The following is a 22990-nucleotide window of genomic DNA, read 5'->3' as shown; positions in this document are numbered from 1 at the left end:
ATAATTCTTAGATATTTAGCATGAAATTAAAATAAATTCAAATGCGATTTGAAATCAATACATATTTAACTGAATTACCCCAAAAAAATCTCCGCCCCTGATTAGATGCCAATGTATGGTGATTGCATGTGTTTCAGAGTATGACAGGCTTTCTTGACTACACTCTTTATGGAAATTATTGCTTTTTGTTTCTTTTGTGCCACTCAGTTCAAATCAACAAATCTTAAGTTAGTAGATAACATCAAATCATGTATCCCCTTGAAGGACCTGAACTTGTAACACTAGTGGCAGAATAAGTTTTTAATTAAATTCTGAATAAATTGAAGGACCTCATGGTAATACTAGTGGTAGAATTATTTTTTAAATTAAATTAAGGTCCTTAAGCAGAATTCTCAACAGCAAAAATAATTGACAAAATACAGTAAAGTAATCTTTTAAGTGCTGTGAAATATTATTCATCATCCTAAAACTCCATTCCCAGCCAAAGTCTCATTAAAAAAAAAATCCACCAACTGCCATTGAGTCCGTTCCGAAGCACACGGGGGCTTCATGTTTCCTGAGGAAGTAAATCTTTAAAGGAGCATAGGGTCTCAACTTTTCTCCCACGGAGAAGCTGGTGGGTTTGAACCATTGACCTTGTGATAAAATAAATATACTCAGAAAAAGAAAACACACACACACACAAAATCATGTAAGTACTTGGTATACACCATCACCATCACCATGTCCTCAAAAAAGGCACCACAAAAAGCAATCCCATTACTATGAAGTTGAGTGCGACTCACAGCAACCGTATACCACACTTAATTCAACCCACCACTATGAAGTCAGTTCCAACTCACAGCAGCATTATACAGGCTTTGAGACTGTAAAACTTAAGAGGGCAGGTCACTTTACCTTTCTCTGGAGGAGAACTTGTGTGTTTGAACTATCAACCTTAGAGTTATCAGCCCAATGCCTAAAGCAAATCTGTACAAGAGATTTTTAGTGGAGGTATTATTAAAGAATGTGTTTCAGAAGGCAGGAAATGAAATTTAAAGAGAAGGGTTGATGCTAAAATAATCTGAGAACAGACACAGTGGTAAACCTATGAGAAAAATCCAAACAGCATTATCTGTATAAATCATATCAATAATAATAATAATGCATGTGGTCAAATATGGTAGAATTAAAATACCTGACATACTATAAGGTGGTAAAGGGTTATATAATCAGATTTAAACCATTCCAGTTTTGTGGTAGGGATTTCAATTAACAGTATATTCTGTTAAAAATTTAATGGCATCAAGTAAAAAAGTAGAACATATATCTTCTAGGTCAGCAAAGGTAGTGCAAAGTTATGGGAAGAGGCTCAATGAACTCAAGGAAAGGAAGAATAAAACTAATGGTAGTATATTGGTAATTATAAAACTTACATGTCTGGAAAAATCCCTAAATTATCAATAAATTACAGTTTCAGAAGTTTAAAGGCAAATGATTTGATACTGGAAAAATAGCATAAATGCAAATGTAATTTTGTATCAGTTATTCCAAAAAGCACCAAGGTCAATATATGCCAATGATTTTGGAATTTCCTATCTGGGAATTTCCTATCCTAAAGGAATAGACAAAAGAGCAATCAAAGAAATATACGCACACCCTAACTCACAAATCATGCACATAAAGTGCAATATTCAAAGGACATGAATAACAATGTACTGTCCAAGGGTTCAAATGTTCATATTATACGGAAATGTGAAAAATATTGATGTTCAGCAAACTCTATATGCAATAATATCCTGAGTTCACAAAATCCAATATTCCTTTATTAGTACACAGGAAAGAGATAAACTTCCAAAATGTTAACAAAAGTCAATTTTGGATGTTGGAACCCCTGGTATTCAACATTATCCCTCAATATACTTTTCAATATTTATGACCATGAAAATGCATTCTTTTAAAATGAAAGATTAATATGATATTTTAAAGAGGAATGCTTTACACACCATATCCAGTGTGAACCCTAAGGAGACGATAGATACATTTGCATATTTCTTTACAGCTTTCCAAGTATAAAGAGGTCATTATCACCACCCCTTCCCACAGACATGGAGACGGGTCAGAAAGATTTGCAATATCCTGGAAGAGAAGACCGGTTTATGCTTCTTTTAAAGAGTCTGAGCTTTCTGTGCTAGTTTCTAAAAATGTGTATAGTATAGGCTGATATGTTCATTTGTGAGCAAGTGTCTCTCAAGACCCTCTATATCCATAAGGATGTTTCAGATTTGTGAGATGCAAATGTGAGCATCTCAGTTTCAGCCCAAAGATTTGGACTCCGTCTCTACAATCAAGCAATAAAAGCCTCCGCCTGTTTTCTCCATGACTTGGAGCTGCTTGAAGGCATTGACCAGCATCCTGCATATAAACCTCTCTCGGGAAAGAGGAACTTTCTCATGATATTTACACTGCAAGTCCTTGGACATTTCCCAACAGTGTGAGGAAACTTTCGGTAAGCACTCAATGATGATTTGGAAGGATAATTATTTATGTCTATTTCAAGAAAGAAGTAGGGGAGAATAAAAGTAGCCAGTTCTGGGGCCACATCTTCATTTTTGAATGAAACTTCTCAGCTACCTGCAGCAGCCATCATGGCTTTGGTCCTGATCTCCATACTCTGCCTCATTGTTCAAGCCCAAGGTAAGCTTTAATATCTTTGATATAGAGGACAGTTTATATAAAATCCAAATACTCTCATTTATTTTATAAAGTACCCCTAATGAACTATTTACAGATCATAGAAATGTGCTGATGGAGAGAGAGAAAAAAAACAAAACATGTTCTCCTGACCGAAGGATCAACACGGTTTGCATTTGGAACACTGTCTAAAAGAGTATACTAGATACATAACGCTGACTGTGTGAGCTAAAACCTTCAAAACCCTGTATAAAACATGTGTTCTAAAACCCTTCAGAACGTTTCAAATTACTTTATACTGTAACAAATAAATAACGTTATAGATGCATATTTTCCCAATTGTATGAACCAGTGTTATTTATTTGTTTGTTTGTTTGTTTATTATTTTCAGGAAAAAGCAAAACAAAATATTCATGTTTCCACAGGCTTTTAAAATATCTCTATCTTGGGATATTTATCTAGGAAAGATTCTCACATGTGGCATTGCAAGGTCTAAATGGAATTATCCTAGCTAAAAGATAAATCACTGCTTTTTTAATTTAAGGCTCATGTTTACTGATAGATGAATCAATTGGCTACTACTATAAATCGTTTATGAAAAAATAAGCTAAGTGCATTGATTGTAGCACTGAGAACTGATTTTGCTAAGACGAAATGTTATAAACCTGCAGACTTCCAAAACTAGGAAATCGCCGCTTTAATTTTGAATTTCATTTTCCCAAGAGCTTTTAAAAGCCCTCTGACATGTTAGTGCAGATGCCTCGAAAACGTCACCTCCTATTCATCGGCACTACTATCTGTGTGTTCTGTTTTCTCAAACACAGCCTAAAGTGGCATCCTGGAACTAACTTTCAGACAAGAGACTAAGTCAATTTATTTACGAAAACTCTTTAAACATGTCCAATGTCATCTCAAGTAGAGTTTAAATTCTTCGATCTTTTCACCCCCATGGGGAGACAATTATTTGTCCAAAGACATGGTTTAATCAGAGGCTGTACTGAGGTTCACAGAAGACAAAGGTAAGGTGGTGCTAATCTGTCCCACGTGGAAGACTCTTGCAATAAAATAATCTTTGATTATAGACATAACTTCAACATTATGAAATCAAATGTTAATTACCGGCTGAGCAGCAATGCAAGTGCCTCTCAGAAGGAAGGCAGGGTAGTGTCTGTGAGAATGAATTGTACTGCAGCACAGTTTCGAACCAGAGAGAGAAACAGAGTGGTTTTATGAGACTTGGAAGAACAAAAGGCCCGTTGTACTTTTATTCTTGCTCGTTCTCCCAGAGACCTCGCAGAAGCTCTTAGTACATTACTTGAAAGATAGAACTTATGATTGCCCCTTCACATTCTTTTAAAATATAACTGAAATTGCTCTGATTTAGATGAAATTGTGAATTCCAGAGGACCCAAGTTACCCAGAATCTGGTTCCCTGGTGCTCACTAGGAGTTGGATGCCCTCAGCCATCTCAGTGGCGTTCTTCTTCTTGTGGTTTTATTTTTGTTCCCCTGAAACGCTCTTGTGCCTTCAGCTTTCCTGGAGAGTTTAAATAGAAAAGGCAAAAAAACGGTGAGTTATTTTGGACTTCTCTTTCTCCATCAAACACCCTACAAACACTGTTGCTGCGACCTTCAATGTACGTCCAGAAAGAAGTTGACTACCTTTCGCTGCTTCCACTGAACAGGCCCTTCTCGTGGGTTTTCCTCATATCCTCTTAGCAGTGGTTCATTCCTCACTCAGTGTGGCAAGCAATTACTATGCTCTTTTCCTCATTGATTTGCCTGCAAGATTTCATATGCAAAGAAATATTTTTGTAGCCTTTTGCTGGAGGAATTTTTTTCAAGTATCCAGGAGCAAGGACAGAAAAAAGTCTGAAATAATTGCAAGGTGAGTTTTCCGAAGAGTATGTGGAGAGGAGTCAAGGGGGATACCGCTGAGGGGAAAGACCCTGAAAGAGAACGCTGAACTCTCTGGAGACAACCCAAACCAGACCAAACACACTGTAATCGAGTGCATCCTGACTCAGAGCCAGCCTATAAGCAGAGTCTGGTGAAGAAACTATAACGGGGAGAGGCTGGGTTCCCAAGTTCCAAATTCATCGCTATCGAGTCCATGCCAACTCACACTGACCCTATAGGACAGTATAGAACAACACCCCTATAGGTTTTGGAGACTGTAACTCTTTATAGGAAAGTTTCAGCTTTCTTCTTCAGAGCAAATGGTGCTTTGGGATTGCATCTGCTGGTCTCGAACTGCTGACCTTCTAGTGAGAAGCCCAATGCATAACCCACTATGGCACCAGGGCTCCTATGAGGGCTGGGTTACTGCAGACCAAAATCCAGGGCCTCGCAACCTCTGCACAGAATTCACATTTCCGGAGAACATCTCAGGACTTGTCATGTCATCTTCCCACCTTGCCGGAATTGGGGGATCAGAGAAAAGAACAGTTTTATGTCATCCAAGTTCAAGTTGATGATAAATTTGTTCTTGAGTTTTGTTCTGTGAATTGGAATTCAGTCTTCTTGTCCTTTTAACAACAGCAACAACAAGCACACTAACATAGAACCATTTTTAAATCCCCTTTTCAGTAATATTTCTCTTTCTCTAGCAATCACCAAAAAGGAAACAACAGAACTACAGCTCTATGAAGTGGTTCGTCCTCAGAAACTACACATTTTACACAAAAGGGAAATAAAGACAGAGGAGCATGGCAAACAGGTGAGCGCTGTGATTGACAATTGTAAGCTTTACAAACATCTGAAAAAACAAGGAATTCCCCTAAAGGAAGTGACATCACAAACAATAACTACTCATTACATCTTTGAGCCCATGGATCTTCTCCTCTTTGGCCAGTGGTACTAAGGGAAGGAGCAAACAGGGAGTTAACACCTTCACTTGATCAGCAGGAGCAGACTTCTTGGCTATTCCCCACATTTATGAAAGTAAAAATCAAAAAGGCTCACAGGATGGGAAGGCATTTCTCTAAGAAGTATTGTTCCTTGCCAAACTCATCAAAATCCCTAGCCAGGCCACCCATAAATTATCTTTTTTTTTTAAATGTGTAACTATTTTATGTAACAGACAATAGCTCAGCATTATCTCAATAATTTAACCCTATCTCAATAATTCAACATTATCTCATTATAAGATTTTTAAACACCGTTAAGGACATTGTTATCTCTTGTTTCATTATGTGTTATATCATTGCAAATATTTCCATGTTGTGTCATTTTTTACCTTAAGATGAAAAGATTTCCAGCCTTTTTTCTTTAGCATTGTGTGTTTGGTCTCAAAATAAAGAAAATACACCTTATTTTTATTCCATTAGAGATCTATTATGATATATAATAAGTCCTCGTCTTTTGCACATAACATTAGTTTAATCTTTAAGTGTTTAATAACAATAACGCAATTTTTTAGAAGTGTTATCTTGATTTACATTATACATTTCATTCTGCAGGTTTTTAAAGACAAGAGAATGAATGTAATGGTCTTACATGCATTTGTATAATTGTTCTCATATAGTATTTTATTATTATACCATAATAATTCATGTACACTCAGAAACATTGAGTGTTAATTCAATCATACCATTAAATATTTTTAGGAAGAATATGAGCCGGAACTTCAATATCAGTTTACATTACATGGAGAAGAACTCGTTCTTCACCTACGAAAAACAAAGTAAGTTACATCATCTGATAATGTAATCATCACTGGACTCTACTAAGAAGATGTGGAAAAACAAATCGTCTCGGGATTCTAATCAACATGGTTGGAGTCAGACACACAAAGCATATTGAATTGTCAATGTTATTGTCCACAGTTTGTGTTAATGCTCTCCACGAAGGTTGACTCTTTCCTAATAAATTATATGCAAGTGTAAAACCAAGAAATCTTAATAGAAATGTCTTTCTTTCTTAAAACTCCTTGCAATTGTCTACTGTGGTGAGAAAAAAAAATCAAACTTTTAATTTACTTTTCCATTATGTATATAAAAAAACATGTAAAAGGTGAATATGGGATGCAAAGACTTAGGGATGCATATTACCAGGTCGCTCCATCAACTCTTATAGTAGTCAGTAAACATTGCCCTGAATATAGTCGTCCTTCATGTATCGTTGTCATCCAGGACCGTTCATTGATTCGGTGAAGGATATGTCCTGGTGGCAAGAGGATCTCAGATGAACCAGTTGGAAAAAAGATAAGGAAGTTAAAACTAGAGTAGCCAAGGCAATGGATATTCCTCATATGTAACATTCGTCTAAGTCATGCTTTCAATTGCTTCTGCAGGAGAGTTCCACTATTGGAAAAAAGATGATGGCCAGAATTGCAACTGTTTCTCATGATAGACATTAATGTGACTTGAGTGCTAAAGGTGATATCCACAAATCAGCCTTTGTACCCACTTGCGTGTGTCATGCTGCTTTCTCCTTTCTACAGGGATCTACTGGGACCAGACTACACTGAAACCCATTACTCACCCAGAGGGGAGGAGACCTCGACGATCCCTCAGGACATGGTAGAGTCTAAAGCATTTTTGAGATTGTTTTCCCCTAAGGTCTTACTTTATAAGATTCATAGGTCCGCGGAAAACTTGAAAACAACACAACACAAAATAAAATCATCTGAAAGCAAAGGACTACAACAACAACAAATGAACCCAGGATATACTTTTGAAAGTAGAAGAAATCGGAGGCGTCTAAGTAGTGTGTTTCAACAAGCAACCAAAAACCTTCCTTCTCCTGGATCATTATATTGATCACTTGGAAATACTTTCCCCAATAAACAGGATTATTTCACTAATATGTGAATGCACAATAGCATTGAAATTCAGCCCCTTATAAACATAGTAACATTAAATTAATTCTAACTCCCAGTGACTCCGAAGGACAGAGTGGAACTGCCTCCCGGGATCTCCCAGCTGTAATTGCCTAGGCTATTGGAGACCCCTGTGGGTTCAAACCACCAACCATTAGGTGTGCAGCTAACCGTTTAACCAGCGTAACAGCGGGGGTCCTTTCAGGGTCAACACAGAGAACTAAATCCTTGAAAGTTTACATCCAAACTGGAGACATTTCCAGGATACCGTTAAGTCCCCCCAAACTTGGCTCTTTCCCTGCTACAGCTTCCATTTTTAATAGGAGCCAACTTAGGTTCAAACTCCCTACATGCCACCATCCCCACACCTACCCTCACCTCTTCGTACAATCTAGCATCCAAAAGATAGCTCAGCCACCAAATATAGAGATTCCAGAAAACTTTGAGGTTTGCACTGCTTTTTGTCTTCTGAAACTGGTGTGGACACAGCCATTATTTGAAGAACTTTGCTAACTACTGCAGATGACAGTTCTGACCACAAGTATGATAATACAGTAATACTAATAAAAGCATCTAAAACAGCCTTTCTTTTATCCTTCTCCAGGAACACTGTTTTTATGGAGGGCATATCAAAAATGCAAAAGGCTCTGTTGCCAGCATCAGTACTTGTGATGGGCTGAGGTGAGAGGCAGCTTAAAAAATGTTTTGTTGTTATGCAGAATTAAGTATTTATGAACATTTATTTTTGTTCCTGTTGTGATAAAATTTGACCATCACCAAGATCATTTTGTAAAACATCATCCTTCGGCTCATTTCCTAATTTGCTGCTGTAGCCAAAGACAGCTCCAGTCCTTTTGAACAACTGATTTGAGGGCACTTGCATCTATGCCCATGATTGCTCATCCCATTCTTTGAAACCACATGCTATATGTTTTTAAAGCATCTACCCTGAAATAACCCCAAATGAATTTAATGTATGTGTGTATGTGTATGGATGACTGTGTGTATTGTTCTGTTCATGAAAACGAATCCTCGACATTTAGGGGAAATTTTGGAAAATAAAGAAGAGGAGCAAACAGGAAAATAACAAGCACCCCAAATGTTTATCTCTGTAGAGTTAGTCTCAGAAACCCACGAGGGTGGGGTGGGGGGAGGGGAGCAGTTCTACCCTGTCCTAGAAGGTCAATAGGAGTCAGAAAGGACTCAATGGCAATGAGTTTGGTTTGGGGTTGGATTACTTTATTGGTTTTATTACTATGGATAACATATTATCATTACAGTAGCTTTTACTGCATTTAAAATTATTTAAATGGGAAGTAAAATATATGTAAGTATTCTTCCAACGTGGTACATGTGTAACATGATTCCATATGCTTTTCCCCAAATCATAAAATACATTCATAGAGGCAATGTTTAATGACTAGTTGGCATTATGATATTCCATTATATGGATTGACTTTAGATCAATTATCTGATCTGAAAGAGGAATTCTTTAACTTACAATTTATTCTCTGTTTTACTGGTTGACTTGGTAAGCGTTTCCCCCCACTCTGGAGTTATCAGTATCTATAACGTTCCCTATTACATTTGCTGGATCTTGCAAGATAGATTTTTTTGAATGAGTGAATAGATTACGGAAAAATATTTGCATAGCTCATAGTACAAAGCCAAAACCCTGTGATATAAGGCAACCTCAGTAATTCTTCCTTACAGTTCTTTTGGAAAGTAAGACAGACTTCAGTTTACTCTTTTTTATTTAGTACTTAAATTAGCACAGGTTAGCTAAAAGGCCGATGACTGGTCAGGTTAGATGACTGAATGGTAGGGGTCCCTGAACTACTAATGTCTCTGTTTTACAGGGGGTATTTCACACATCGGGATCAGAGATTCATGATAAGGCCTCTGAAGAGCACAGACCAGGAAGAACATGCTATCTTCATAGATAACCAGGAAGCTTTTGATCCAGCTCATCGCACATGTGGCGTGAGGAACGTTGGAAGGAAACGAGGCCTAATCCGAACCCCCAGGTCACTCAATAGCTCAGAAGTGAGTACAGTTTCTTTATATCATCATTTATTTAAATGATCCCAAAATGTTAATAGGATACTGCTAAGGTTCGCCGTGACTGGTAAATATGAAGCCAGCAATGGCTTTACTTTTTCTTCAATTCAATTTTCCTTCAAAGTGAGACATATGTATATATAAATAGCCTTTCTTTGTAAGTTTTTGCATGTTTCAGGGTAAACATTTATTAACCATGTTTTTAACTCTTTGCAAAGCAAGAGGACTTTCTCGAGGCTGAGAAATACATTGATCTCTTCTTGGTGCTGGATAACGCCTTTGTGAGTATGAACTCTATGTGGCCTTTTTCTGCTGTTGGCGAAGCCTTTGTGAATATGAAATGTGCACACACTTCTGGACCATTAAGTTAACTCTTACGTTTTCTTATTCAAAGAAAGTAAACAACGATTTTAGTTAACAAAACAGAGCTTAGCCACCCGGTTTTCTCTAGTCTATCTGGGGACCAGCAACGGGTGGGGTTCACGCACCCTTCTCCTTCTTTCATCTCCCACTGCTGTGGGGTCAATTCCCGCTCATTGCAACCACACACAGGACAGGGTTTCCTAGCCATTCCATTTCACAGGGCACCAGTCTCATTTTACTGACCTGCTTAGCTTCTGAGCTCGGAACTCTCGTTTCTCCCACAGAGTGGTGGCTGACACCTAGATAATCACTAGCTAGTTAAATCAACAGCAAAATGGTAAAAAATGAATCCTTTCACTTTTTCCCCCAAAATTCTCACTATATTATGTAACTACAAACACAACAATGTAACCTCACAATAATTGCAAGGCTGGCCCAGGACTGGGCAGTGTTTTATTGTGCTAAACATAGGGCCAATGTAAGTTAGCACGACGTGACTGTATCTAACAACAGCCACACGGAGAAAACATTCTGAATCAGTGTTCTTACCTGGCAAGTGTTGCAGTTTTAGTCAAATTTTAATAATACAGATTGGTTTAACTATAATACGGATAGGCATTTAATTTATTGATGATAAAAATAATAAAATCTATATTATTTTTTCTCTTTCTGAAAAAATCACATATTTGAAATAAAAGGTATGGAACAGAATCTCACATAAGGGAGGCTTCAGAATGAACAGATATTTAATGATATTAAAATGTTTTCTTAAGATGTGAACTTCTATAGCCTATTACCTTTCTCATATTAATCTGAGATTCTAACTATACTTTGCTTTTTTTATAGTACAATATATATAATGGAAATCTAACTTTAATAAGGAGTTTTATCTTTGATGTGATGAACCTTCTCAATGTGGTAAGATATCTGTCGTGTATAATTTTGTTCCACCACTGGAGTCAGGGTCTTCCCTATAATTTTACCAAGTAAGGGGTTTGTGGAGTTACAAGTTTAACATCAATGTAAAATCACATCTCTTGTAGCAAAGGCATTTGTGTTAGACAGGGTTCTCTAGAGAGATAAAACCAAATTGCTGATAATTTAATATATTTATTTATAAAGATAAGTAGATATATAACAAGGAATGAACTGTTAAATCATATACAGTTAAATATACAATACAAGAAAGAAACAGTTAAGTTATAAAACACTACCAATGGCTCAAATCAACTCACTGCCATGAGAGAGATGTTAGAGACTAGCAGTCCTTCAAGTCCGATCTGCTGCCAGATCTTCCTCTATTTATCGAGAGAGCTAGGCTATGTCAGCACAGCAGCCAATCAGAAGGCAGGTCACCAACTGCCAGCCAGGTCACCAACTGCCAGTCCCCAGCTCCAGCGATGTCCTAAAGGGACCTCAACTTACAGCGACACAGTCCACAGGCTAGGGGTCCCACAGGTAGTGTAGCCTTTAAATTGAGGCACAGGACAAGCAAGGCAGCTGCACACGGGTCCGATGATCAATGAGTGAGAGACAAGAAAGGCGAGACTCACCAAGGCATTTATCTCTCTGCCCTTCAGTTAATCCCACTTGTGTTTATCGGCCAGGCTGGCACAATAAACTATTTCAGCATTCAACCCATTTTCAAAATGGGATTTGTTTATCTACCATTTGTAATCACCAAAAGGATCCCTGATAGTGAAGTGGTTAACTCCTTAGCTGCTAACCAAAAATCAGTGGATCAAATCTAGCAGCCACTTCATGGGAAAAAGATGGGGCAGTCCTGGAAATCCTCTGGGGTTCTACTCTCTCCCGTAGAGTTGGTATGGATTGAAACATATGTGAAAGTAATAGGGTCCATGGCCAACAAAAGAGCTAACACACTGAAAGTATCCCTAATATTCATAAAGAAAAAATATTATTTTCACAGATTTATAACACCATCGATGTTAAAGTGTCTTTGGTAGGTATGGAAATCTGGTCTGATGCGGACAAGATAAAAGTGGTACCCAATGTAGGAACTACATTTCACAATTTCCTGAAGTGGCATCGTTCTAACCTGGTGAAAAAGAAGATCCATGACCACAGTCAGCTCCTGAGGTGAGCACATGCTTTCTAGGACTGACTATATGAGCATCATGGATAGCGATCCTGAAGGTGTGGCAGCAGGACTTTCTGTTCTCAGTCAGAAGACAATCTCAGGGATTATCTTCTCAGCCAGTTTTTAGAGCACCTAGAGTTCAAGCGTTTTACTATTAGAATCACTTGTAAGATTAGGGAAGGCAGGTATTAGATCTTTTTAAAAAAACATGTAATTAGAGGGGAACCAATCATGTGGATTCATTATAATGCTGTGGAACAGGAAAATCTTTTCTTGGGAGTTACTGGGTATATACACTATTTTTCAAATTAATGTACCAACCACAAAAGCTAGGGAAGAAGAAATTGAAGACGTATACCAATGTTTTGAGTCTGAAATGTATCAGACATGCAATCAGGTTGCATTGATGATCATTTGTAATGCAAACGTTGAAAACAAACGGAAAGGAACACCAGTTGGAAACATAATCTTAGTGATCTAAGCAAAAGTGACGATTGCATGACAGAATTTTGCAAGACCAATGATTTGCTCATAGCCGATATCATTTTTCAACCACCCCAACAATGAATGTCCACCTGGATGTTTCCAGATGGAATACGCAGAAATCAAACTGACTGCAACTGTGGGCTGAGATGATGGAGAAGCTCATACAGGTGGCTAAAGCCAGACCTTGGGCAGACAGTGGAACAGACACCAATTGCTCCCATATAAGTTCAGGTAGAAGCTGAACATTTTTCAAAGTCTATGAGACCAAACTACAACTTTGAGGACATTCCATCTAAATGTTGAGCAGACCTGAGGAGCTGTGGGAGGACATCAAGAACATCACACATGAAGGAAGTAAAAGGCCATTCAAAGATAGGAAAGACTTTCATTTTTTCATTTCAACTTAAATTGAAAAAATTTTTAAAATGAAATATCATTGGATCTCCCTATTGATCCATTTTTAATTTGTTCTAATTTTCAATATTCTCTACTGAGTTTTTCTGTTTTACTTTGTTATTGTTGTCCATTTTTGTTTTTTTATTAAAATGTTTTTCTATGTATGAAATCCAGAATAGATAAAACCATAGAAACAGTATCTGAATTAATGGTTCCTTGGGGATACAGCAGAGGAGGTTGGGCGGAAGTGGAGAGCTAATAATGAGTATAAGAATGAAAAAGAATGTTACAAGATTGATCGTGGGGCTGATTGTACAACTCTTCTTGATGTGATCAAATGATTGAATGGTACGGTATGTGAACAATATGAAACAAAAGTCAAAATATGATTGAATTATTGAATTGTATAGTTTGTGAATTATATGCCAATAAAACTGTAAAATGGGGGGAAAAAAGATAGGAAAGAAAGATCAGTATAATGAAAAGTGCAGTGACCTAGACTTACAAAACCAGAAAGGAAAAATATGCTCAGCACATCTTAAAATGAAAAAAATTCAAGCCTCAAGTTTCCACTGATAAATTCTGTGGGCAAATAATGAACAATGCTGGAAACATTAAAAGACGATAGAAGACACAGAGTCACTGTACCCAAAACAAGTGGTCGACCTTCCACCATTTCTCCCTCCCTCACTGCCATTAAGTCAACGCTGGCTCACAGTCACCCCTGTGGTTTCTGTGACTGTAACTGCTTAAGGGAGTAGAAAGCCCGGTCTTTCTCTTGAGGAGCTGCTGCTGGTTTCAAACTGCTGACCTTGTAGATTGCAGCCCAACACATAACCACTGCACCACCAGGGCTCCATTTCAGGAGGTAGCAGATGAGCAAGAACCAATGGTACTGAAGTTCAAGCTGCACTGAAAGCCTTAGTCAAAAACAAGACTCCAAGAATTGCTGGAATGTCAATGGAAATGTTTCAACAAGCTGATGAAGCACTGGAAGCACTTATTTACTTAGGCAAGGAAAGATAGCTATTTGGATGAGATCAATATTTATACCCATTCCAAAGAAAAGTGACCCAATAGAATGCTTAAATTATAGAACAATATCAACTATGCAAGTAAAATTTTGCTGAAAATCATCCGGCCACAATTGCAGTAGCCCATTGACAGGGAGCTGTCACAAGTCCAGACTGGACTCAGAAGAGGACTTAGAACCAGCAGTATCAATGCTGACATCAGATGGATCTTGTTTGAAAGCAGAAAGTACCAGAAGTATACTTACCTTTGTTTTATGACCATGCAGTCAATTGACTTGACTCTGGATCATAAAAAATTATGAATAGGCTTGAGAATGGGAATTCCTGTACACTTAATTGTGCTCTTATAGAACTTGTACATGGGTCAAGAGGCAGAATATGGGAAAGCTTTCATGATACTTGCTCAGTGTGTATGCTGAACAAATCCTCAGAGAAGCTGGCTTGTATGAAGAAGAATTTGACATCAGGATTGGAGGAAGGCTTATTAATAACCTGTGGTATGCAGATGACGCAACCTAGCTTGCTGAAGCTGAGGAAGACTTGAAGCACTTGCTGATGTAGATCAAGGATTGAAGCTTTCATTATGGGATACATCTCAAGGTAAAGAATACCAAAATGCTCACAACTGAAACAATAGATAACATGATAAATAGGACAGAGATTGCAATTTCCAAGGATTGCATGTTGCTTCAATATAGAATCAGTGCTTATGAAAGCAGCAGTCAAGGGATCAAATGACACATTGCATTGGGCAAATCTGCTACACGGACCTCTTCAAAGTGTTGAAAAGCAAGGATGTTACTTTGAGGACTAAGATGAACCTGACCCAAGCCATGGTATTTTCAAATGTCTTATGTGCATGTGAAAGTTGGACACTGAATAAAGAAAACCAAAGAAAACTTGATGTGTTTGAATGATGGTGCTGGTGAAGACCCTGAAAGTACCATGGACTGTCAAAAGAACAAATAAATCTGTCTTAGAAGAAGTACAGCCAGAATGCGGGTAAAGCTTTGCCTCATGTCCTTTGGACATGTGATCAGAAAAGACCGGTCCCTGGCAAGGACATCATGCTTGGTAAAGTAGACGGCAGTGAAGAAGAGGAAGACTCTCCAAAGATGAAGGACAGGGTGGCTGTTACAGTGAGCTCAAACATAGCAGCTGTGAGGCAGCTGCAGGGCTGGGCAGTGTTTCTGTTGGGCAAAGGTGGCTGTGAGTCTGAACTGGCTGGTTGGCATCTGACCACCACAGTGAATATAAAAAGGTGAGGACAGTATGGGAAATCTGTAACACGATGGATGGGAGCCAGTGATTGGTGGGAATTAGTGGTTCTGAAAGGAGCCTGGTAGCATAGTGGTTACCAATTGGGTAGCTAACTGAAAGGTTATTGATGAAACCAACAGATGCCCCTGGGGAGAAAGAGGAAGTTATCCACACCCATAAAGTGTTCGCAGGCTCAGAAGCCCACAGGGCAGTGCTCTCCTGTCCTATGGGATCACTGGGAGTTGGAATAGACTTCATGGCAGGGAGCTATCTTTCTTTCTTTCCTTATTTCTTTCTGCCTTCCTTCCTTTTCTTCTTCTTCTTCCTCCTTTTGAATGATTTGAAGACTCAAATTGTGACAGCATCTCTCTAATGTCATGCAGTGGGATTGCCTTCAGCAATCGGCGTGTAGGAATGGCAGCTTCAAATTCCCTGTGCGCTGCATCTTCAGTAGCTGTTATTGAGGTTGGTAAATTTAGCAAGAGCCCTCATTCTACATCTTCCATTGAAAGCAAGCATAATGCCTTATACAGAGGTAGGAGAATGAACGCTTGCTAAATAAGTAAGTAAAGGTGCAATTTCCCTTCCAGGTATATTGTTCACCAAATACTCCTTTTGTTTTGAAACACGGTACCTTTTTGCATTGCCCTTCCCAGAAGGCATCACTCTTTACTTGGTGTTAGGATGGAAAGCTGTAAAATTGGGACAAAACAGGATCCACATGCCCTTTGTGGCCTGAGTTAGCGATATTGTTCCCTGTCTTGATGAGCAGAGTACAGACAAGTAACTAATTATCCGATGACTAATTATCCTATGACCAGCTACCACAGGTGCCCTAGGCACCATCTGAATATATTTTTGAAACCTGTGCGTCTATATTACATTCGATTGTAATATTTCCTATAAGGAATATACGATAAATTCATTTAACCATAGTTTAATGAGACATTACTATCCATTAATGAGTTCAATAAATATTGTTGAAAACTGATTGGATTTGAAAGATGTCACCATTTCAAATGTTCATTCAACATTTTGCAATAAGATACAACCAAGAAAGGGTCCCAGTGACTCATTATCTTCCACCCTGAACACTGTTTTTTTCCTTTTCATTCTGCACATTAATAATACTTAAGAAGTGGATGACCAACACAAAGAAGTAATGCACGCTTCTACTCTGCTGCAGGGCATAAGAAAGAACAATGTGGCTCTGGTTGCGGTGATGTCCCATGAGTTGGGCCATGTCCTTGGAATGCCTGATGTCCCGTATGACACCAAATGTCCTTCTGGAAGTTGTGTGATGAATCAGTATCTGAGGTAAGATTTTTCCACCCTAGAAAAACCACTACCAAGGGAATCCAGATGCAGTCAACCTCCGTGAGCTCGCTGTGTTTCACGGAGGGTTCTGCATCCCGCTCATTGTATTCGCCTGCTGTTACGTTTCATCTTTAAGACTTCCAGCGATGACAATGCAGGGCTTATCACTATGATGGCCATGTTATCTTATCCTAAAAGAATACGTTTTTTAAAATATGAGCATAATTAAGATTAGGACATGGTTATACATCCTCAGCAATTGTTGCATATCTATGAATTGCCAACTTCTGTCCTGGTGGCACAATGGTGACATGTCGGGCAGATAACCAGAAGGCTACCTGTGGGTTGGACCCACCAGCTGATTCCTGGGAGAAAGATGAGTCAGGCAGCTTCTCAGAGCCTATAGAGCAGCTCACTCCTGTCTTCTAGGCTCTTAAGGAGTCACATTGAACTCCATTCAGTGGAACTGAAATGTCAGGCAGTTCACAAGCTTGTGGTAGAAACATGAGCCACACTACCTTGTCCCTGAAGCACTCCCCATTTAAAAGAGAAATGTGTCCACAACATCCATATACCTGGAATTATTTTCTCAAATTGGTCATAAGTCTCTTATGTCTTGTCACACGGTGTTAAGACCTATGGAAGATCGCAAATGGCATAGCTCATCGCCTTTGCCATTTATGACAGCACTGAATCCTTACGGGGGTTAAAATTCTTCCAGCTCTGAAACAGAATGTCTCAAACATATTTTTTTTCAAGCTACCATAGTATGCATGCTTGATTGCCCTCCACAGAGACTAAAGTGCTGTTGATATCAACGTTGGCAGTTGCACTGAACCAAATAGTAAGTCCAGTTAGAGAATTCAGATTCTCATGGTCGTGTTTGATGCAAAAGCCATAGCAGTCCCTATTATGTTATTTCTCATCTTTTCTTCTGGACACAGTTCAAAGTTTCCGAAGGATTTCAGCACAACCAGCCGCACACGTTTTCAAAGGTACCTTTTATCTCAAAAACCTAAGTGCATCCTGAAAGCACCGATTTCTAAAAATATAATAACAATGCCAGTGTGTGGGAACAAACTTCTGGAAGTTGGAGAAGATTGCGATTGTGGCTCTCCTAAGGTATGGAAATATCTGAAGCTTAAAATATTTATTAGAGATTAACTAGAGCATAAGAAATATGCAGTCCCCACCCCCAACTCCTTTCTAAATGTTCTTTTGACAATTCCGTCAAAAAATGAAATTGGTATCAAAGTGAAAATGTAAACGTACAATTGTCTCTGTGCTGTTGATGTTGGTCATCTTTTAAAAGGCAGTTCTAGGTCTGCTATCCAGGCATTTCCAAACTACACAAAATCAAAATGATTATTTATTGAGCACTCAGAGGAAAAAATGTGGTGCTCTTTTATCATTGGGTCAATGTGTAAACAAATCTGTAAATAAAACAGAGAAGGAGAAAACAAAACAATAAAAAAGATTTGTAAAGAATGGGTGGTTAACTTACCCATCTAAATGAATTATTATAATTCTCTGAATATTTGAAAACTTAGATACCTTCAGAATGTCTCACAGAATTCAAGCTGCAATGCCATTATCACGTTTCTACAAGAAATTATATTATCTTCACAATCTTTTAGAAATATTTTAAATGATAAACATGTGAGTCAGCAAAGAGTCTTCACAATTCAGGCACTCTAAAATGCTTACATACACTACCTTATTTATTATTCAAAATAAAGCTAAAAACTAGGTATTGCTATCCCAATTTAGAAAAATTAAATCCAGAGACGTTAAGTAACTTCTTCCAAAGATACAAAGCTAGTAATCAATGAAGCCCGTTGTAATCAGAGATTTAGCTTTTGCTTTAGGCGGCTTCCTGACAATGGGGAAGGCATATCCCCTCTCTATGTCACCGTTTATTTATTCAGAACATTTCATTAGTTGGATTATATTAGATTATTTAGAGTAACAATATTTTTTGAGAAATAGTACAAATATTCTGTTAAGAAGAGTGAGATACAAGTGTAGTGCATTTTAAATGATTTATTGTTTAATCATTTCAGTTGAGTTTGCTTCCTCACTGAGTATTTACTGGTGTTCTCAGATGGTATCTTGAGTAGAAGAATCCATATACTCATATAACCCTAGGTAGTTCTAGTTTTAGTAGGTGAGTGGCATGGAATCAGTGTGTGATCAAAGTTAAATTAAACTACTACCTATACGATGTGTAAGATCTAATTTTATTGAAGCATAATAGTTAACTTCTTCATTGTTTAGTCAGTTGTTGATTTGTTTCTTAGGAAGTTAAAGAAAACTAGAAGGTTCAGGCTTATGAACAACTAAATTATTAAATGACTTTGCTTTCTTAATCAAAGTGTTACATACATTCTTATTTACAGTACCGCTTATTAAATAATACAGTTTCTGATAACTCACATATGCCATTTTATTATTCTTGTATATGATTTGTTTAGATATTGTCATATTATCATCACACTGATTTTATGATAGTAACTTTATAATGTACTTTAGTATCTTGAGTGCCAAGTGTCCTTATGGGCCTTTTATGTAGAATTTGCATATCAGAGAGCAATTCTGGTGTTTTTTCTTCCATATACTTTGGTTGTTATGTTTGTGCTGTTATACGTTTGTTTTTTTTTGGTCAGTTTTTCCCCACATGCAATATAGATTCTAAGTAAAATGCATTAAACTTGTATTTTAATTTTAAAACTACTGAAATTTTTACAATATTATGTATGTATAAAAACAACAATGAAATTGTCCTGAAAATTTGTTAGGAAAGTTATAAAGTTATTTATGTGGCTACTGTACCACATAAAGGGTTGTCTTAAAGTATTTTTCTATTTTTAATTTTGCCATTAGTATGTATGTATGTTCCTTATTATTTTATATTCCAATTACTATTGTTTTGATTTTGTTGATATTATTTTAAACAGCTATTTGTGTGTGTGTGTGTGTGTGTATGTTCTTGGTGAGTTTGTGTGTGTGAGAGTGTTTGATGAGTGTGAGTGTGAATGTGTGTGTTCTTGGTGAGTTTGTGTGTGAGTGCTTGATGTGTGAGTGTGAATGTGTGTGTGTTCTTGAGTTTGTGTCTGAGTGCTTGATATGTGTGTGTGTGTGTGTGTGTATGTGTGCTTGGTGAGTTTGTGTGTGAGAATGATTGATGTTTGTGTGTGAGTGTGAATGTGTGTGAGTGATTGGTGAGTTTGTGTGTGTGAGAGTGGTTGGTGAATTTGTGTTCCTGTGTGTGTGTATGTATGTGTGTGTGTGCTTCTTCAGTGGTGTGTGGGAGTGCTTGGTAAGCTTGTGTGGGGGGTGTGTGCACACGTGTGGTGAGTTTGTGTGAGAGAGTGCTGCTGAGTTTGTGCATGTGAGTGCTTGGTGAGTTTGTGTGTGTGAGAGTGCTTGATGTGTGTGTGTGTGAATGTGTGTGAGTGCTTGATGAGTTTGTGTGTGAGAGAGTGCTTGGTGACTCCCTTTGTGAGATTGTACTTGGTGAGTTTGTGTGTGTGAGAGTGCTTGTTGACTTCTTTGCTTGCTTGTTTTTCATTGTTATTGGGTGCTCTTACAGATATAACATTCCATAATTCAATCACATCAAACAACATTGTACAATTGCTACCACAGTCAGTTTCAAAACATTTTCTTTCTTCCTGAGCTCCTTGATATTGGCTCCTCTTTATCCCCTCCCTCTACCCCCCCCTCATGTAAACAGCTATTTTTTAGTGACTCATCTAATATATTTAAAGTTGACCCTCTGTTTTTGTTCCACCGAGAGATTTGTATTGTACATAAATAGTACAAAGATGGTTATACCTTCCAATTATTATGCCTTCATATATATTCCTGGACACTTAGTATTTGCTGAAATGTCCATAAAATATAGAAATAGATAATCCTTGTCTTATTATTTATTTTATTGGGTATATTTTTGCTACTGATTACATAGATTTTCTTTCTTATGATGGTTTATTATTTTATCCTTAGTTTTCTTTATGCACTTGAATAATTCAATAATGGATACTAAATTTTTATCAATTGAAAAATTTCAGGCATCAGATATCAGTTCTTTCCTTAACTTCTTACAGTGAATTGCATAACTTTATTTCGTAAAATCGAGCCAACTTTTAATTTTTAGTTTAAAAAGTGGTAATGGAGAGTTATATTGATTAAACTGGTGTTTTATTCAAGTTTTTATGTATAAACAGACAAGTAAGAATTATTTCTCTATCTGTGTGTATGTGTCTGGGATCATTTCTAAATACCAAGATTGTATGGGCTTGGTAAAATAAACTGGAAAATTAGAATAAATTTACTAGTAATATCTAAATTAATTTGTGGTATTTCATTGCAATTCTCTTCCTGAAGTCTGGAAAGTTAGTTTCTACTACTTACAACATGTTTAACTTATTGTTACTTTATCTTTGTCATTTTCTTGGCATTGAAACATAATTTTTAAAGTGGGGTTTTATTGACATCTTGTATCAAATTTCTGTGAACTTTGTCTGGGAGGAGAGTAATGCATAATTCAGCTCCATCATTCTGTATGTGATTTTAAGGAATGTGCTAATTCTTGCTGTGAGGCCCGGACCTGCAAATTAAAAGCTGGAAACGACTGTGTGAGAGACACTATGATGAATATCGTGTAAGGTATTTATTTTAATTATCAAATATTTCCCACTTTCATTTCATATTTGATAGAGATGCCTTGGTAAGCTCTAGAATCCACTAAAGAAATTATATACGTTATATTGTTAAATGACTGAGTTTTGGATAAGGAAAAAAAGCCACCCATATGAATCTAAGTAATTAGGGTTGTATATATCCACTAAGGAGAGACAGTGGCTGCCTTGGCTACTGTGAGCCTAGGACAGGTGCACTATCTACTACAACGTCCAAAACAATGCTGCTAGGTTGTGATGAGATTAGTACAGATTAAGATTACTAATATATTATTAATGTTTTTTAAACCCCAACCGATGAGCAAATGTCATTCTTAGTTAAGAGATGTCACCTGTTATCTGTAAGGCAGTCCAATTTTTGTCATAAAATTTTATTACTGAATTCCTTTTAATGAGGCAAAATTAAGATCTTACTTTTATATTTTATAGAATGGTATAGGCATTGGACTAGAGCAACTGATTTCTCTCAATATACTACTAGTTTCAGTGAAAAATAGTCTCTAAATCTAAAAATAAAAAAAAGAAGCAATAAATAAAAGACTGAATAAGTTAAACAGGAGATCTTCTCATTCTTCCCTCCTGAATATAGAATAGATTTGACCTATAGAAAATTATTATAGAGAGAATAAGTGTCTCAAACGCCAGCAACAGCCACTTCCATGGTAAAGACGCAGCAAGGTCATGAATTGGGAACCATTGCCCATTTACTTACAAAGCACCTTTCAGAACAGCCTGCAGGAATCACACGTGACTCTACTCTGCTGGCTTTCCTGGAGTTGTGGTCCTCCTCTTATTGTGACACAAAGCCAGAAGCATGATGTCTCAGAGAACAATTACTCAGGTATTCTGGTGACTAAGAAAGATAGTTAGATGTGGTTATAGAACCTGTCCAATTACTGGGCATGATAACCATTTGGTACCATGGAAAGAAACCTGAATTTAGACCTCAAGAACATCAATTCGACTTGAATTCTGTCAATTACTAGACGTGAGAATTTAAATGCAGCAATTAAATTCATTTTCTCATCTGCAAAATGTAATTTTCACGATATGCCTCTCAGTAGAATAAGGATTACTTGTTATTTAAATTCAATAAAGTTCTGTGATCATATTACTTAGCACTTTATAATATATAATAACCAAATGTTCCTCCTCTTTTAAACAGAGAGTGAATCAAGAAGTCTACATTCATGGAGTTGCTATCTTGCTGAGCAAGAATCTGAAATTTTAAAATAGATGAAGACCTTGTGTATTTTCACCTTTGTAGTTGAATATAGTTTGTTTTTCACATAGCATTCTTCAAACTGGTAAATCAATGGAGTTAGAGAAAATGCTTGTTTCTCTAAGGCCTGTTCTTCAGAAAATGGTAAGAGAATGATGACAGAAACACTTCGAAACAATCCAGAATTGCAAAATGTACACGACTTGTATTTTAACCCATTTTTATTGTACCAGTATAGCCTATGAAAAACAACTCCAACTGCTGGCAGCAGAGTCTCTGTTTCATTTGCTATTCTTCAGTGCTCATTGAGCCTTGCTTCTAGACATGCAATATGTTACGCTACATCAAGATGGAATTAAAACAAGCATTTCTCATGTGATCATGTCTACTTCTTTACCTGTTCCATTCGCCATTACATACGGAATTTACTTTTGAGAAACCTAAATGATTTATACTATAAAGCAACTCTCAAGGAGGTTTTAGTCGCTTATTGATTTAATGACATATGCCAGCTAAATCCGTTTGCTGCAGTGTCAGTGCCTACTCACGCTGG

General features: G+C 37.3%; 1 protein-coding gene across 2 annotated transcripts; it reads left to right on the top strand.

The window, feature by feature from the left end:
- The first annotated feature begins 2597 nt into the window (after positions 1-2597).
- Positions 2598-22790, top strand: ADAMDEC1 (ADAM like decysin 1). Of its 2 annotated transcripts, none has more exons than XM_045286917.1 (14): positions 2598-2676; positions 5282-5391; positions 6281-6357; positions 7117-7195; positions 8099-8175; positions 9354-9540; positions 9774-9836; positions 10765-10836; positions 11849-12018; positions 15579-15660; positions 16382-16512; positions 17457-17634; positions 21093-21178; positions 22381-22790. In XM_045286917.1, exons 1-14 carry the CDS (start codon positions 2628-2630, stop codon positions 22385-22387), a joined length of 1368 nt encoding a protein of 455 aa, XP_045142852.1. In that variant the 5' UTR covers positions 2598-2627; the 3' UTR covers positions 22388-22790. The 2 variants fall into 2 exon arrangements, with proteins under 2 accessions (XP_045142852.1, XP_045142851.1); XM_045286916.1 differs by having other exon boundaries at positions 2606-2676; positions 21093-21183.
- Positions 22791-22990: the final 200 nt, after the last annotated feature.

This window comes from Echinops telfairi, unplaced genomic scaffold, assembly GCF_000313985.2.
Source record: "Echinops telfairi isolate 266 unplaced genomic scaffold, ASM31398v2 ScPeMD7_9;HRSCAF=40, whole genome shotgun sequence".
NCBI classification, from domain to species: domain Eukaryota; kingdom Metazoa; phylum Chordata; class Mammalia; order Afrosoricida; family Tenrecidae; genus Echinops; species Echinops telfairi.
Note: the sequence above shows the minus strand (reverse complement) of the source record. Positions and strands in the feature narration are given on the sequence as shown.

Coding starts and splice junctions, on each gene's coding strand:
- ADAMDEC1 (XM_045286917.1), top strand. CDS start 2,628: ATGGCTTTGGTCCTGATCTCCATACTCTGCCTCATTGTTCAAGCCCAA. Junction 5,392..6,280: donor CAGAGGAGCATGGCAAACAG/GTGAGCGCTGTG, acceptor AAATATTTTTAG/GAAGAATATGAGCCGGAACT. Junction 15,661..16,381: donor CTTCAGTAGCTGTTATTGAG/GTTGGTAAATTT, acceptor ACTCTGCTGCAG/GGCATAAGAAAGAACAATGT.